Here is a 17,245-nt window from a genome sequence, read left to right on the forward strand (position 1 = left end):
GGGGTGAATTAAGTCGAACCTAAGGTTAATTATATAGTCCAGGATAGATTAATGGACCCAATCAAACCTACCCAAGTCAAGGAAAACTAGACCTAACCTGACCAAACTAACCCACTACTCAGCTGCCACTAGTTTGGTTAGGTGTCTCAAGACCTCAAGACCTATTTACACAATTACTTAAATCTTAAAGTCCATTCACACAGTTGGAAGGTTGCATTTTCACCCTAACTTCCAAGGCCATAGCTCATCCAAAACTAGTCCACATTGAACCCAGTCAGAACTCTCGTGTCTCACATTGAGAGCCAAACTTAATCAAAGAATTCTCGACATTTTTCAAACCTTTGAAAATCATCACAAATGTAAAAATATACACAAGGTTTAGGCACTTTTCACAGGAAAGTCACCATAACTTGGTCACTGACTTTTGTAATTGCTTCAGCTTTTGAATTCTTCTAAAAACTCATCAAGATTTCTTCATAAAAGTTGGATTTGTTTTGCATTATCAAAGTGTCCATCTTTTGCACAATTTGACGTAGATTGAACCATGTTGATACCTAGCAACATGTCAACATCAAGCAACATCAACTTGGAGTCTTTAGGAAAGCTTGACAACAACTATGGCACATGGAAATACATAATAGAAACCATCCGAGTTCTTCGAGACAGAAGAGACTCTGTTGATGGTAAACTACCTAGACCATTTGACTTGCTTGGTTCAAAGCAGTACAAGTAACTTAGCTGCAATACAAAAATAGATAATCCATTCAATACTTGCAGAAATCTCATTTCACAGGACCAGCATATGAAAATCGATGTGAATTCTTCTCTTTTCACTTAGGAAATCCATTGAGAAAACTCAGAATATGAGCATTGACATCTTCGGGATTCTCTTGATGCATGAAGTGGTGAACATCCTCAAGCACAACTACACCTTGCAGTTTAGGAACGTCTTCTTTCATTTTTGAATGTATATATTCCTTCGCTCCAGGTAAGGCATACACAATATCCTTACTTCCTGCTATGTATAGGGTTGGAGTAATCACTTGTGCTCCCGTCCAAGGTGCCATGAGCTCCCAGTTCCTGCAACAAAGTTGTAGGTAAGACTATCTCGTGCTCCCAGCAGTATTATTCAATTGCATGCAGCAGAAACACACCATCTTACTCTGACTTCATCAGTTTGACCTAGTCTCTCTCTCTCTCTCTCAATCAAATCAATCAAGACATCAGTGGATACCGGGTGCAAGTCACATGCAGAAAGTATACACTGAGATTCTCCCCATTTTCCAAATGTGAAGGACTGATTCAGCCATGGTAAAGGTTCTGAATAGAGAGCAAAGTTGATTGAAATGGATTCTGAACAATTTCGTTCAGCCACAACTATGGTGTTAGATACGTTTCAACAAATTGATTTCCCACTGAAGAGCTCAAGCCAGACAAAACTTAATGAATGAATTATAGCACAAAAGATATGTCCATGAAAAACTCTGTCAGATTCCAAATTGATTACAATGTGTCCAAGCTTCATGTTATAACAATGAAGTGATAAGGTTTTACGATGAACTATAGGGGACCACAAGACATGACATCCATTTTAATTAAGGAAAACACATTCCCACATACCCACACCCATAGCGCTCCACACACACACACCATGAAACCCCCCGCCCCCCCCTCTCCGTTTTGCAACACCCATGCTAGGGGAAGTGTTCTACCCATATACAGTAGATAACTATCTTCCATTTTGCTTCTTGACTAGCTTTAGATATCCCATGACCACACATGACATCCATTTTGCTGGAGTAAGACTAGAAAAGGAGAACACAAATTCCCACATACTGCACACCCATAGCACTCACACTTTTTTTTTTGGGTGGAATCTTTTAGTCATTATATTACAAAGAAGCTATCCCAGAAAGGGAGAGCTATAATACATCAAGAGAAAATCTCACTGTAGGACAAATATACATCATGATCAAAGACATGAGATTGCAAGCAATCAAAAAGCGATTGCTGCAAAGAGTGTCTGAAGAAAGAGAAAATGGAAAAAACAGGATCACCAAAGCCCCTATGATTGCGATCCTTCCAGAAAGTCCAAAGTGCCTAGTAGAAAACCGAGCTCTCAAAATCTGCCCAAGGAAGTCCAAGAAAGCCCATAGCGCTCACACACAAACGCAGTTTTTTTTTGTGTGAAATATTTGATTGATTATATTATATGAGTAGCAACCTCAAAACAAGGTGCTACAATCACATCAACTAAAAATTTCAGTATATGCCAAAAAGACCTCATGATCTATGCAGCGGGTTTGCAAGCAATCAAAGAAAGATTGCTGCAGAGAACGCCTAAAAAAGCCAAACAAAGAGAAAGTAGGATCACCAAAGACTTTACAATTCCTATATGTCCATAAAGTCCATAGTGCCCAGTAGCGAACCTAAACGAAGAAAAGATGAAACTCCGGTCTGGATGGATGAAACCCAAATAGCCAGAAGAACTTCCCAAACGGAATAGATGGGAATCTCGCTCGCAGGCGCTGTCGAAGCAGATAAAAAAACTCACGAGAGCATGGACAATGCCAAAACCAGTGAGGCACAGTCTCCGAAGAAGCAAAACATCTATGGCAAAGTGCAGGAGCAATGTGTCGATGAGCTAATAGCTGTCCAGATGGAAACACTCCCAAAAGAACTCACCAAAAGAAAACCTGTTGCCGAAGCGGTACTTTATAGGCCCAAAGTTGCTGTAATCTTTTCCTCCACCACTTGGCTAGGCGATGCATTCACCAAACAGAATCACCTCTCTCTCAAACCCAAGGTTGAGGGAAAAGGATTTTATACAATGCAAGTACAGTAATCTGAGATAGCCTCAAAGGACGAGAAGAGGAGCCTGGAGAGGTCAAAGTCCAATCTTCCAACCAGTCCTGGAGTTCCAAAGGAGGAATCGGAACAAAAGGCGAAAGCATAGAAGTAATTTGTCGCCACAAAGGACGATAATGAGAGCCCAATCCATATGTAGTGGCTGCTAGAGAAAAGGGGAGCACAGTACCAGCATCATCCATAACATCAGCAACCAAGGTGATGCCTTTAAATGAGACAAAGTAGGAACGTCGAGGTTCCTATAAAGCCAAGGGAGGCTAAACGACTTTCGACCAGTGAATGCTTTCAGCTCTCAAAGAATTTCCAAGCAAATATTGCCATCCATTCCACTCCAGATGAGAAAGAACATGCTTCCAGTCACGGGAGACAAAAGGGCAGTCAGGCAAAGTGCCATCAGTGCAGCCAAAAAAGAAATCCCATTGATCGAGTTGCCAATGACCAAACGCAGAAATACTATTATGAGTGACCAGAGTCCTAATCATAAGAGCCCAAGGCTGATCACCTTGCAGAAATTACAGCAACATTTTTCCCTATGGGCAAGAATACGCGCATGCATCTTGGGAGAACAAATGTGATGCATTGAAAGCAGCCTGAGACTTTTTTTGCCATGTTTCGATCGCCAGAATATTTCCATAAAGATAGACATTAAAGATGTAAGATCTGCCTTAGTAACCATGATCAATGGCAAGTAAAATTGAATATATGCCACAAGGATGGACTGCACTATTCGAAGACGAACGTGCAAAGGCCAGGTTGCCAGTTTCCAATACTCAAGCTTTTTCCGAAGCTTAGCCAAAACCCAATCAGTTTGTTGTCGGTGAGTGAGTTCCCACCCCAAAGGGAAACCAAAATGAGGAACGAACTAAGTGGGTGGAATGATATCCCCGGGCCATAATAGACTATGCCAGTCTTTGGAATGCAAAGGGAGCAGCTTAGACTTCTGAAAATTAACATGAAGACCAGCTGCCAAACCATAAACAGAGAGGACCTGCATCAAGGCACCAAGATCATGGAGCGTATTCTTTGGGGTAAAGAAAGAATCATCAACATAAACTTCAGCAACCATGCTGCGATTAGCATCCAATTCCAAGCCATGAAGTGATCCTATAGCCACAAGATGATCAATATATTGCAGCATAGGATGAGTAGCAATGGCATACAGTAAAGCACTGAGAGGGCATCCCTGGCGGACCGAACAACGAAGAGTCCACTCATCAGAGATATCCCCAGAAAGAATGCAAGCCGCATTGCTATCTCTGTAAAGCCAGTAAATAACCTGCTGCATTTTTTGTCCAAACCCCAAAGCTCGCATAGTTTGCGAGATGAAATCCCATTGAATTGTGTCAAAGGCTTTTGCAATATCTACCTGCAAGAGTAGAACATCCTATTGCGTGTGTTTGGCATATTCAATCCCAATATAAGCATTGGCAATCTTATTTGTGATATGGCGACATGGAACAAAGCCATATTGGGAGGGATGCAACCCATCATGCAAATAACCTTTAATCCGATCAACCACCATTTTAGCAATGATCTTGTAAATGACTAGCATGAGCGCGGTTGGCCTCCAATCACCAAGTGAATCACATAGCTGCTTCTTTGGAATCAGCTTGAGAAGGCCCTTTTTCCATGACACAGGCATCTGCTGATTTTGCCATGCTGTATTTACCATTTGTAGCAATGTGAATTTAAGAAGATCCCAGAATGCAAGAAAGAATTCAACAGTGAGACCATCCCATCCTAGAGATTTCCATCTGCCACAGGATCTTAGTGCATCAGAAAATTCCCTTTCAGTGAAGGGATGTTCAAGTTCCAAAGCCTGACCATCAGACAGAATTGGATGAATATGCTGCAAAAGAAGCTGACGTGCAAACACGAGCCGAGGAGAAAGAGTATCCACATGCCCAAAATGAGTGGAGAAGTGCTGCACACATAAATCAGCAAGCTCTGAATGAAAATGTTGACCAAGAACCATGAGGCATCCGGATCCGACAGATATTGGCAGCCTGTCTTTTATAGTGTAAACTCTTAAAAAATTGCTTGGAAGAGCAGCCTTTATCCAAAAAAGCCCGTTGTCTAGATCGGGTTTCCCATTTAGCAAGCTTTCTGCGATCATTGGACACCCATTCACACCTCCTAACCCCGCAAACCCCTCCCCTCCAGCACTCACACTCAAGGGACAAGTTCTACCCATACACGGTACATACCCGTCTTCGATTTTGTGTTTGTCTACCAATACCAACATCATGTGTTGAGTTGAATTAACACCACCAATACTTGTTTCTCATGTGGAGACCTTAGGTACCAATCCACGGGACAAAACTCAACTCACCATAGGCATCCAACTGAAGCCATCAACTATCACATTGAGCTTAGCCTTTTGGTATCTTCACTAAGAAATCAAATTTATGTGTTAGTTCAGCCTGTTCTTCTTCAGACCTCCAAGTTCAGACTGATTGCGTAACCACTTCACACTTGCATGGTTAATAAGAGTCTCGCACATACACAGTGCTTGCATGTCTTCAAGACTTCAATAATGGAGAAGAGATGCTCTTATATGATGTATACCATTTCCAAGTATTCTAAAGTTTTCCTCTCAAACCCAACTGGCCTTGCTTTAGATCAACACTACTTGGACAACAAAATTAATAGATCCAGATCTTTTACTAAATTTTGGCACTATGGCAATTATTCTTTAAATAGCCTCATAACTTCCTTTTCAAACTTCAGCCCTCAAGAAGGCCTTTTCCTTTCCCCTTAAAATAGCCTTGAACACATAATCTTCATAAACCCTTGCTAAAAAAGGAAAAACCGATGAAAATATATGAACACGTTGGAAGGACAAAAGCAATAGAGCCTAAACCGCCTTCACAGCCACCTTCATCCACATTTAAAACAACTGAATAGCACAATCACAAGGTAAATACATTCATTCAACATCACAGCTACTTACTTACCCAAGTTAGTGTCTATAAAACAAGAATTGCTTAAACCAAAAGGCACGACTCTGAAGTGACGCAGGTTATAACAAATTCAAAGTGCTATCTTATGCTATTGAATACAGACTTGATACTGTTTGAATCCACGATCAACCTTGTAAACTTGAGAAAGGCTGTGGTTCAATCAACAAATCATATGTTTTAAATTCAGAAGAACAAAATGGAAATCTTACAAGTCAATAACCCGATAATAATTGAAACCACCAGTAAATCCTATCTTCTCAAACTGGTCTGCATATTGCTGGATATCCTCTGCAGACATCCATGCAGGAAAATCTTCTGGGGCATCAAGGATTTCTGAAATTTCTTTGTCGGAAGGTGCAATCCAAAGATCAGTCCTTGTGCTCAAAAAAATCTTCCTTAGGATATTTGCACACCCTTGATGAGCAAAGTCTGCTTCTGCTCTTCCCGGTTCCTGTAGAGAGGTTTAGGCAGGATAGAAATTTAAACTAACAATAGATAAAGAGATATCACATCATCAACTCTCTCTCTCTCTCTCTCTCTCTCTCTCTCTCTCTCTCTCTCTACATATATATATACACCACCACCAAGCACATCACATCCCACCTACACCGCTTTCCAGGGGATTCATTTTGCCCCCCACACTTTGCTCGCCATATCTTGCCAAGGCTGAATGACTAGAAGCCAATTGCCTTAAATCTCCTTTGTTACTGGTCTCCAGGAGAGCAATTTGCAGTGGATAGACACCTTGGAAAGAATATTTGCGGCAACTATTGTGTGAGAAAGCTCCTCTTGAACTCAATAGACTGCATCAAAATTTTGTAGCGAGGAATCAACAAATCATGGATACCTTCCTCTTTTTGGATCTTTGCTTGCGTGAAGTTCAAGGTATCTGTGAGACACTCGTTGTGATTGAGATGCATGATTAGGAGGCATGCATCTCATATGCATGCAGTCATACTTACCTAGCTTACAATTACTTCTCTCTTCCCCTTTATAGCCAAAAGCTAGTATCTCTGGTACATCTCTTTAAACGAACTCTTCTCTTCTTAGATCATCGCACTAGACATATGGCTGTGTCACTTGTGTCAAGTGGCGGGCTGATGTGGGAAAGCGACATATGATCAATATCTTGGTATTGTGCTGCCCTAGCACCAGGTTTTTGAGAAATGTGAATGTATCCTTGCCAGGCCCTTCAGTCATGTGTAAAATATTATACTCAAAATTTTATATAGTATTTATGTTGGCTCTACAGTCTACAATGTACATGCTGCAATTTGAGCTCTAGCTTCCATATGCTCCAATGTTTTTAACATTAATATTTTGTTGTAGAGGCTTTTATCTATTTGATATTCAGCCTGTAATAGATGTGGGACATGAAAATAAGGTCCAGATTCTCACTATAATCACTCAGCATGCAAGTATAAGGGGGAGACATCCTGGCAGATTATCCCTCCATTGTATGGTTGCCTTGAGGCTTGCACAGCTCATACTGTTGGCAGCCTTCCTTGGGTTTTGGATGTGATAAAAAAATCACATACAATGATTAACTTCTATCACCCATAAGCCTAGGATACTTGCAATGTTCAGAGATCATTGCAAGTGGGAGCTGAAAAAACCATCCAGCACATGGTTTGGGCACATCTACATTGTCCTTTCCAAGTGTGTATATTGTAAATTATAAATTCTAATAGCTATGATTTATCTTCTAGTTTTAGGTCACAGGCATTTGAATCATTTACGAACCATGAATGAACATCCGAAGTTATAACTTGATCCTTTACTGCAAGTCTAGACGGTTAGCATGGACTGGATAGAGTGGGCTGATAGAAAGGCAATGGGATTTGAAACATTGTTCTTGATAATGAATGGTGGAACACTGGTGACTCCATCCAGGCAGCAATAATTTCCATCTACACTATCCTCTCTCATTGATAGAGATGGATGCATGATGGGCCTCTTGTATCAGTACATTACATGTCTGTAGACCACATTAGATCAGTGCACTGTCCTTATGCGAGACACATATTGAAATCGGAAATTTTCATAATCATTGTTGTTTTTAAAAAGCTTATAATGTCTTTCAAGTTTCAACATATAAGTTATCACGAGTGATGCATGATCAATAATCAATTATGTAACATAACTTACTTTGCAGGGTGGATCAATTGCTTGACATTTTTTATACCAGGTGAGTTACGGTTTAGGAGACCCAGCCACACAGTTTCCCTCATACTTCATCCTACATGGAAAACTATGGAGCAAGATTCTGATCGCATACTTCTTGAGGGATGGACGGAGTATGTGGAGCGGAGGCAAACTTCTTGTGCAAAACCGCATTGAGGATGATAATAGCATTTAGGGCATTAAGGGGTAACTTTGCATGTGCCATTGTTCTAGATATGGATAATCAATCATAGCAATTGTCTTGGTGGAGAAATTTTGACTGACTTAATTCTACATTGCGTACCCTTGCACTTAGAGTGTTGTCACAAGACCACTTCTCTTATTGTGTTGAGTGTGTGCAGAGCATTATGACTACTTAAAAAAGAAATAGGTGCATGACGAGTCTCCAAAGTTGAAGTTTCAAATTTTCATATTTTCTAGAATCACAAAAATAAGTGTATTCATTGTTCCAAACCATAGTCACATGAAAACCTGTTTCGTCCAATCGAAACATCGAAACGACAAAACAAACCAAACGTTTCAAAATAGGACGAAATGGTCTCAACGAAACCTTTGTTTCGCCTAAATCAATTTACACGTTTTTGCCCTATGCTTTCTAGAATCCATATGCCTTTAAGTTTTGTATCCATAAATATTAACTTTAATGGGTCTAAAGTTGAAACTTGAGAAAGGAGATTGAAAGCTTGAATTTAAATAAATCTCAATATTTTGAATTCCATTTTTTAGGTGTCTTGACTTATATTTCTAGTTGTTCACTCTAAACTTGAATATAACATATCTTATTCGCCCCTATCCTTATATATATTCAATATCATTTCAAAACCTATCTGAACTTGAGAAAGGAGATCGAAAGCCTAAAGTTAAATAAATTTGAAGAATGTCTTTTTGTTTTGAATTTCCTTTTTAGGTGTCTTGACTTGCATCTCTCTTTGATCACTCTAAACTCGAACATAACATGTTTTATTTGTCCCTATCCTTGTATATATTAAGTATCAATTCGAAACCTTCCATTTCGTACAAAAAGACGAAACGAAACATGTCAAAATGATGAAATAGACGAAACGTTTCCTGTGACTATGTTCCAGACTTGCCACTCAGCACCTGAAGCAACTCACCTATGTAAATTGCATTCTTCTGGACTTGGAGGACTTGATGGTGATGATGTTCTTACTTGGGAGCCACATTGGGTGAGGCCAGAACATGTGGTGGAGATGAAGCATGGAAATGAGTTACTGTTACGGTGATCACATGAAAGGATGATGTATATGATTTTCTTCATCAAGATATTTTAGGTTTTTGTTGTTTATGATTTCCATCATCAGCAGATTTTAGCTCTTTGACAAACACACTCTGAGATCAATCATATTAGTGTTATAGCACATGGTTAATTCGGTGGGCGTACCTGAAGATAAGGTGTGATTCGAAGCATTCAAGACATTTTTCAACACTTTTGAATCATTAGATGCGCCTCTCTTTTAAACTCACCTTCCACAAACTGCTTCCCTAGCCGCGCTTTTGCTTGGCATTTTGGATATCGTACAACACATTGCTACTGTTGGAGCTATCCGGTGGTACTGGAGCCTGGTCTTTGCCTCTACATTTCTCAACCCTTCTCTCCCTCAGCTAATTCCCTCTCTCAGCCTTGGCCCCTTACCCAGTCTACTCACTATTGCACTTTGCCCCCTCAGCCCTCTCTCAGCTCACACAACTCACACTCACTGCTCATCCCTCTCTCAGCCCACTCACTCAACATGCATTCTTTTCAGAGCTTCTGGATATCACAACGCACTGCTGCTGTTGGAGCTACTATGGTCGCTCGTACCTCTCGGCCTAAATCCACGAAACAACATATATGCCGAGGACAAAGTGCAAGGACAGCAAGACAAGGACAGGCTTCTAAGCAAGCAGTAGAAAAGAACGTAGAGAAGTCATTGGCTAAGGAGCCTGAGGATAGTGCAAACACTGCTGAGTCAATTTGTCATAAGTGAGGATCGGTTTGAGAAGGACATGGAATCGTCGAACGAGGAGGAGGATTGACTTTTGACCTTTGAGGATTCCTTTTGAGTTTTGATTATCATATCTCTATTATCACGAATGACCACGTTGATAGGTCAAAAAATGTAGTAAGCTCCTGTACACTGTACATAATAAAGGGTAGGCACATAGATATGCACTTTTATGTTTTGGTCTAGGTTATGGGGAACATCGTAGAAGAGGAGAAGTGCAATGGGAGAAGAAAGGAGTGTGGTTGCAAAGAAACGCAATTCAGGGTGACGAGCTGGTCTTCTTCAACGATGGTGTTCTAAGGGAACTGGACTCATGGTGAGGGTAATGAAAGGCCAGTTGCTGATTGTGATTCGTTCTAAGGGAACTCAACGACTTCTTTGCGATATGTTCTTGTTGTGATCATTTGCTCATTTGATCGTGGGATATTTCCTGAGAAGAAGGCTTGAGTGACGGGCTAGTTCACAACAATGGTTTCACGATCGAAGGAAAAATGTTCTTGCTGTTGAATTGAAAGGTGCTCCTACGTCGTTCTCTAATTGACTCTGACTTCCTGATAGGAAGAGAGAAGAACAACTTGCTACTGGTGTCTTTCCTCCGTTGGTGTGGCGTGAGAATGATCAGTATGCCATTTGATTGATCGAATTGTGTTGAGTCAAGAGTTTGTCAAGTTGCTGGCTGAATTCCTAGATTTGAGAGTTCATTTGAGATTCTCCTTGGCTGCTCTTCTGAAGTGACTGGATGGCGATAAGGCAGAGGCAGTTTAATACAGGCGTTGATTTGTCTATGGATCTACCTACGACCACGTGATTGGTGGGTTGTTAAGTTGACGAGGAAGCTTGATCGCTAACTTGTGTACGTCATTAAAAGAGTTTTCTTGCTGGCTCCATGTGCAATTTGGTCTAAGACAAGAAGACATCTGTGAAGCTATATGTGGTTGGTTCCTGATGCAGATACAGAGAGACTTTTCCCAGTGAGCTGTGGGTTCATTTCCTATATTTTGTTGTTTCTTGTGCTGTCAGAAGGTGCTTGTGGGTGTTATGTTATCCTAAGATTGCTATTTTTTTTGGGATTGGTGGTTTGTGGGCTTTCTGCTTTGTGTCTGGGAAAGTTTACAATGAGATTATGTCTGGCACGATTCCTGTAATTTTGGATCCATGCTCTGGATGGTGTACTAAGCTACTGTCACTTGGAGCCAGATCACACTACAATTCTAATTCCATGATTGTTGCCCCGGCCTCAATATCTTCTAGTCTGAAGTTTATCTGTTGTTTTTAGCCGTGTTCCTCTTTTGTTTTATCATCTTTTTTGGCGATCCTACTGGGGAGCACACAAAAACACTGTGGGTCTTGGATTGAGATAGTGTGCACGTGAAACAAGACAGTCTGGAAGGGTTGGGTGAGATTTAATCTGTTTTTTGTAGGTTGGTTGAAGATTCTCTTCTGAATCTTGGGTGTAATTTGATGAACTATGAAAACAACCCCTCGCATGCGGGTGATATATTGTGAGTTATGTAGTGGGTATGGGCATAGAAGGCAGAATTGCATTGATCACAAGCTTCAAGTGATTCGTCTCCAAGCAATAATTAAGAAAGTTCTCAAGAAGATTGCCCTGAAGAAACAGAGATCTGAGTTAGTTGCAAGTCAGAGCACTACTGAGGAATAGAATTATTTGTTTTGGGGTGATTGGTTGAGTTTTTTCCTGTGTACAAGATGGCTCATGAATTTCCCATATTTTATGGGTTGCTAAATGAAGATCCTGAGAGGTTCATTGAGAGTATGGAGTTTATTGCTTTAATCAAAGACAGAAATGCTCCTGAAGTGTTGTTGCAGTTTCTTTCCTTTTGTTTGATGGGAGAGGCTCGAAATTGGTTGCAAGAGTTCCAAGCTACTTGCCAAGATGAGCAAAGGGTTCATAGAGATCTGAGTTATGCTGAGGTGAGGGCTACCTTTTTGGCATGGTTCGCATGTGTGCGTGATGCTGATGGGTTATGGAGAGAGCTGTGTGCTTTGCAGCAGAACTCGCACTAGTCAGTGGATGAATACTCGGGAAGGTTTACCATCTTGTGGAATAGATGGCCGACTGCTTTGCTGCCAAAGGTGCCTCCTCGGGTGATAAAGAAGGACAGGTTCATAACTGGACTGAAATCTGAAATTCGAATTAAGGTGGAATGTAAGGAGTTGCCCACTTTTGAGGATGCTCTAAGAGTAGCCAGGGAAAAGGAAAGGAAACAAAAGAGATTGATACAACTTAGTAGTGAGCTTCCTATGGTGCAGGCTAATCCTACTACTACATTTTCTTTGTCGGATGAGCCATTTAAGTCAGAACCCAAAAAGGAAGAATCCATGAAGGAAGAGATTCATGAAATGTCAGAACTTATGAAGAACCTTTCTCTGAATCTGATGAGTGGTAGGGGAAGAGGTAGGGCTCTAACAGGAAGGGGTATAGGTGGATTGCCTTTACTGGGTGGTTCAGCTCTGTGGCAAGCGGGAAGAGGATGAGGGGTTTATGCTCCCAATGTTCAATGTTTTAAGTGTGGAGTTATGGGTCATTATAGTTCACAATGTGATAACCCACCTCGAGAGGGGGGAGATATTTATCCATTGCCACCAGGGCTGAATAACAGGAGCGATGATCATAGTGTGGAGGTGAAGGAAGCAGGTCAATCGAGTGGTAATGGTAAATTCACTGCTGAAGAAAAGGGCAAAGGAAAGCTTGTGAGTTTACTTGGATGATGCAGATGTTATGCCTACAGGGAAAAGAACCCGTGAAGAAGAAGCCAGTCCGAGTGCAAAGCAGGAAGAGCATGCTGAAGAGGTGGTCACTTATCAAAGGAAGAAGAGCAGAAGAGCTAAGAATCCAAGAAGAAAATACAAGGTGTTTGATCATCCTATTGGAAGAGAACAAGGAGAATATGATCTTGTGGGAGATCTCTCCAGGAGAAAGCCTGATATTACTTTTGGGCAAATGATCAGCTTATGTCCCAAATTGAAGAAGGAATGGAGGCGAGCAGTGAATCCTGGCAATAGGGCTGCCCGAAAGAAAATAGTGAAGTGGATGTCTATGTCTGAGCTTTCAGATATTTTGCCCTCAGTGGAGGCCTGGCATAAAGGGAAGGGACTTGGTGAGGCATATATTGATGGGGGAGCCCAAATATGTGTGATGACTTGGGCATGTGCTGAGAAATCAGGATTGAAGATCTCTTCTCCTTCAAGGTTTCGGATTCGAATGGCTAACCACACAAAAGTCAAAACCTTGGGGATTGTGGCTGAATTGGATGTTGAGGCTTTTAAAGTGCATTGCAAGATGGATTTTCATGTGATGCCAACTAGTTTAGGGGCTTATCCTCTTATTCTTGGAAGACCTTGGTTACGCAGGGTGGGGACAATTCAAGATTGGAAAAATGGGGTGATTAAAAATGGGGTGATTACTGTTCATGCTCTTTCAGGAAAGAGAATCAGATTTGATATGGTTAGTAGGGCAGAAATTTCTGATCCAGAAAAAGGGGAGGAACAGGGCAGTGAAAGTGATTCCAGCAGTGAAGAAGAAAGCAGATGATGTTGATGTGGCTTTTATTGGTGGAGTAGAAAATCTGCAGATAGAACATAATGAGATACCTGAAAGCAATGAAGAAGGGGCGGACAGAGGTGAAGTAATGGAGAAGTTTATGCAGCCCAACAATTCTCAAGAATCAATGCAAGAAAAGGTAGAGCAGACTTTAAACCCCGATCTTACTGCAGAGGTGAAAAAGGAGTATTGTGCTATTCTCAGCAAATATCCAAATTTGTTCATTACTTCATATGAACAGATAAAAGGATTCAAAGGTAAGGCATTAAGGATTCAGCTTAAGGAGAATGCAAGGCCGATATTTCAAAAGATGAGTAGACTTAGTCCTAAGCAGACAGAAGTCTTGAGGCTGGAAATAATTAAGTTGTTGAGGGCTGATATCATCTATCCTATAGAGTTCTCTGATTGGGCCAGTCCTGTGGTGATAGTACCCAAAAAGAATGGCAAGTGGAGGGTGTGTGGACTTCAAGCCCTTTTTTTTTTTTTTGCAAAAAGAGACTTCTATTAAGTATTAAAGAAAAACCGTTAGAGCAAGCTCCATACGGGATACATCATGCAATGCACGAAAAGCTCAAGAGCCAAAAAGAAAGGATTGAGGCTGATAGTGCCATCTCAATCCGGTAGAAACCTCCGAGAAAAAGGGAGAACCTCTCCAAACTCAAAGAAATATAGTCCTTCTAGAAGAGGCTGCCCGTGAAGGGCCCTGCATGCTAGCCCATATGGCTATCAAAGTGTGAACCGTGTCAGACCAAATACCCGTAAACACCTATAATGGGTGTATCTGGGTGCCATCCAAGGCCTCAGTACATCTGGCTCTCCAAATGTGCCAAGAGGAAATGCTAGCCAAAATCTCCCAAGAGGTGTCCACTGAAACATGAGAAGCTCTGAAGGGAGTAAGTGGTACATCCTGTAGAGAGCAGGGCTCTATCACCTGCCGACGGACCAAGAGTGCCCAAGAAGAAGGCTCACCCTCATAAAACACCTGGGGCCTGGTAAGAGATAACCATGCGACCGAGCCCCAAGTCATGAAGAAAGGGGAAGTGTGAAAGATGCTGAGTATCCGAGCAACCCCTTTCCAAACAGTCCTCGCCTGACTGCAGTCCCAAAGGCAATGTTGCATTGACTCCTCTGCAGAATGGCATCGAGGACAAGTGGGATCAGCCCCAAATCGTGATCTCCACAGGTTCACTGCAATCCCTCCAAGAATAGAAAGCCAAAAGAAAAGAGTGATCTTTCTATTTCTGAGGGATTTCCAGAGCCTCCTCCAGAAATTTCTACGCAAGTCTGCGGTGATGAAGAATCTTTCCCAATGGGGGGCTCTGGAGGGAATCCAACCCCTACTGTTTAGCTGAAACCTCCTGGCTTTACCAACCGTGAAATGAAAGAAGGGAATCCCCCTCTCTCGGTGCCCATGATCTATCCATTCCCACTCTCCTGGGTCCCACTGCAAGCACTTGATAGGTGCACCTCCATATAACCACAACCTCCAGGATCCCAAGGCCAAGAGCAGAGGGTCGGGGTCTAAGTACCACTGCAAGCCCGCTCCAAGGTCCACAAAACCAGCAATCCTGACAGGCTGAAAAGCAACCTCAAGAAGAATGACATCCTTGGATGTAGAAAGTAAATCTCCATCCCCAACATCAAAGACCAGTGCGTCTTCCCCGAGACCTCGGAGAGCGATCACCTGTAAAGGAACCGATGTCCTCAAAAAAGCCCCCATCCAAGTGGTGGAAGTAATAGGCAGCTCAACTGTCCATTCCACCGGGATGGCTGCATCTATCTGCTGAATCCTGCGTGCTACCCCTCTGAGGTGACTCACAGGCTGCAGTCTCTGATCCACAGGTAGCCTGATAAAAGATTTCCAAGTGCCTACTGTGTAGGCGGGGCCTCTCTCCCATTTAGACCACTGCATGTAATGGGAAGTGCCCAGTGGTCTGGCATGCTCGTCAAGAATACTATCATTCCAAATGATCGGCTGCCTATCAATCTCTTCGACGGTAGAAGGTGGAATCCTTCGAAGAGTGTTCCTGAAGCTCCCCCAAGCTTTCAGGATGGCAGTCATGAGAGGAGAGGCAGGAGATTTGAGAGGGGCTGATGTGAAAATCCATCGAGGGCTGTCCACTCAATCATCTCCCAAGGTTGGTGTGCAAGCCTGAATGCGTCCAAAAAAGAAATCCTTCCAAGGTTCCTGTCCAGGCATGAGTCCCCTCACCACCACCTTACAAAGCAAAGCCCTACACTGCAAGTCCAGGTCAATGACATTAAGGCCCCCTTCACATGTAGGGAGAATAATAGTCTCCCAGGCCACCCTTGCTGCAACATCTGCTGTGCCATCAAGTCCACTCCATAAAAAATTCCTGACTGGTCTGATGAGCTGAGTGATGCAATCCCTAGACCGGCACTAGCAAGAACACATGAACCAGGAGGTGGCCAAGAGAACCTGGTTCACTACCACAACTCTAGATGCAAGGTCGAGTTTGGCAGAGCTCCAGAAAAGGAGCTTTTTCCTTATACTTTCTACTACTGGGGTAAACTGCTGTGCTGGAGAGATGTCCAATCCTACCTTGCATCCCAAATACCTGATAGGAACACCCCTCTGAATCCAGGAAAAACCAATGTCAACTCCCTAGCCTGGAGTGTCCTCATCACTGATCCAAAAGCCAAAGGATTTATGCCAGTTAATGTATGCCCCTGCAGTTGAGCAAAAAATATCCAAGGCTGTCCGGAAAGAATCAAGTGACTGCAAGGAGGCCTGAATAAAAATAGCAGTGTCATCAGCCAACTCACAGTCAAAAAGCTCCTGCTCCTGTCTCAAGGGCAGTCTCAGCCCAAAAAGCTCAGCCTGAGATCTAAGGAATATACTCATAGCTTCTGCCACAAAAAGAAAGAGGAAGGGGACTAAAGGGCATCCCCGACGAACTGATCTGGAAATCTGAAACCTGTCACCCCTTACCCCTCCAATCAAAACCTGGCTGTGGGCTGATCTGTAAAGGGAGGCCACCCCTCTGATCCAAGCATCTGAAAATCCAAACCGTAGAAGAGTGCCCTCAAGAAAACCCCAATCTACTCTGTCATAGGCTTTCTCGAAGTCCAAGAGTAAAACTACTAGCCTCTGTCCACTCTGCATAGCCCACTCTGTGGCTTCCCAAAAGGAAAAGATATTATCAAAAATGCTCCTCCCATGCACAAAGCCTGTCTAAGTATCATAGATGAGATCTGGAAGAAGGGGCTATAGTCGAATGCTGATCGCCTTGGCAAGGATTTTGCAAAGAGTGCCCAAAAGAGTGATGGGTCTCCAATGGGATACAAAATTCCTGTTGCCACCTTTCGGGATAAGGTGAATGAGTCCCTCGGTCAGTGAGTCAAGCATCTTGCCCGAGTCCCAAATGCCCTGCAGGGCTGAATTAATATGATCACCTATCATATCCCAAAAGGCTATAAAAAAAGAGGGAGTAAGACCATCGGAACCAGGGCACTTGCCCTTATGAAGGGCAAAAAGAGCAGTCTTGAATTCTGTGTTGGTAAAGCGTGCATCAAGTGAGCATAACATCTCTGGGGTGACCAACACAGGTAAACTCTGCCAAACTTCATCTCTAGCCACCTCTCTGGCCGGTGAGTTCGGATCTACGGAAAGAAGAGAGGAATAAAAATTTGTCGCT

The 17,245-nt window shown here is 42.5% G+C and overlaps 1 protein-coding gene across 2 annotated transcripts in view; it reads right to left on the reverse strand.

Moving 5' to 3' along the window:
• Positions 1 to 492: 492 nt before the first annotated feature.
• The window catches only part of LOC147896069 (epoxide hydrolase 1-like), a 138,553-nt gene continuing 121,800 nt past the window's right edge, over positions 493 to 17,245 (reverse strand). For both annotated transcript variants that reach the window (XM_087382660.1, XM_087382661.1), the window contains exons 4-5: positions 6,041 to 6,282; positions 493 to 1,080 (exon numbers count right to left, since the gene is read on the reverse strand). In XM_087382660.1, the coding sequence (XP_087238786.1) occupies positions 831 to 1,080; positions 6,041 to 6,282 (492 nt within the window). In that variant the 3' untranslated portion in view covers positions 493 to 830. The remainder of the gene's footprint in view (positions 1,081 to 6,040; positions 6,283 to 17,245) is intronic.

This window comes from Dipteris shenzhenensis, chromosome 12 (assembly GCF_047967505.1).
Source record: "Dipteris shenzhenensis isolate YYH24624 ecotype China chromosome 12, Dip_SZ_1.0, whole genome shotgun sequence".
Lineage (NCBI taxonomy): Eukaryota > Viridiplantae > Streptophyta > Polypodiopsida > Gleicheniales > Dipteridaceae > Dipteris > Dipteris shenzhenensis.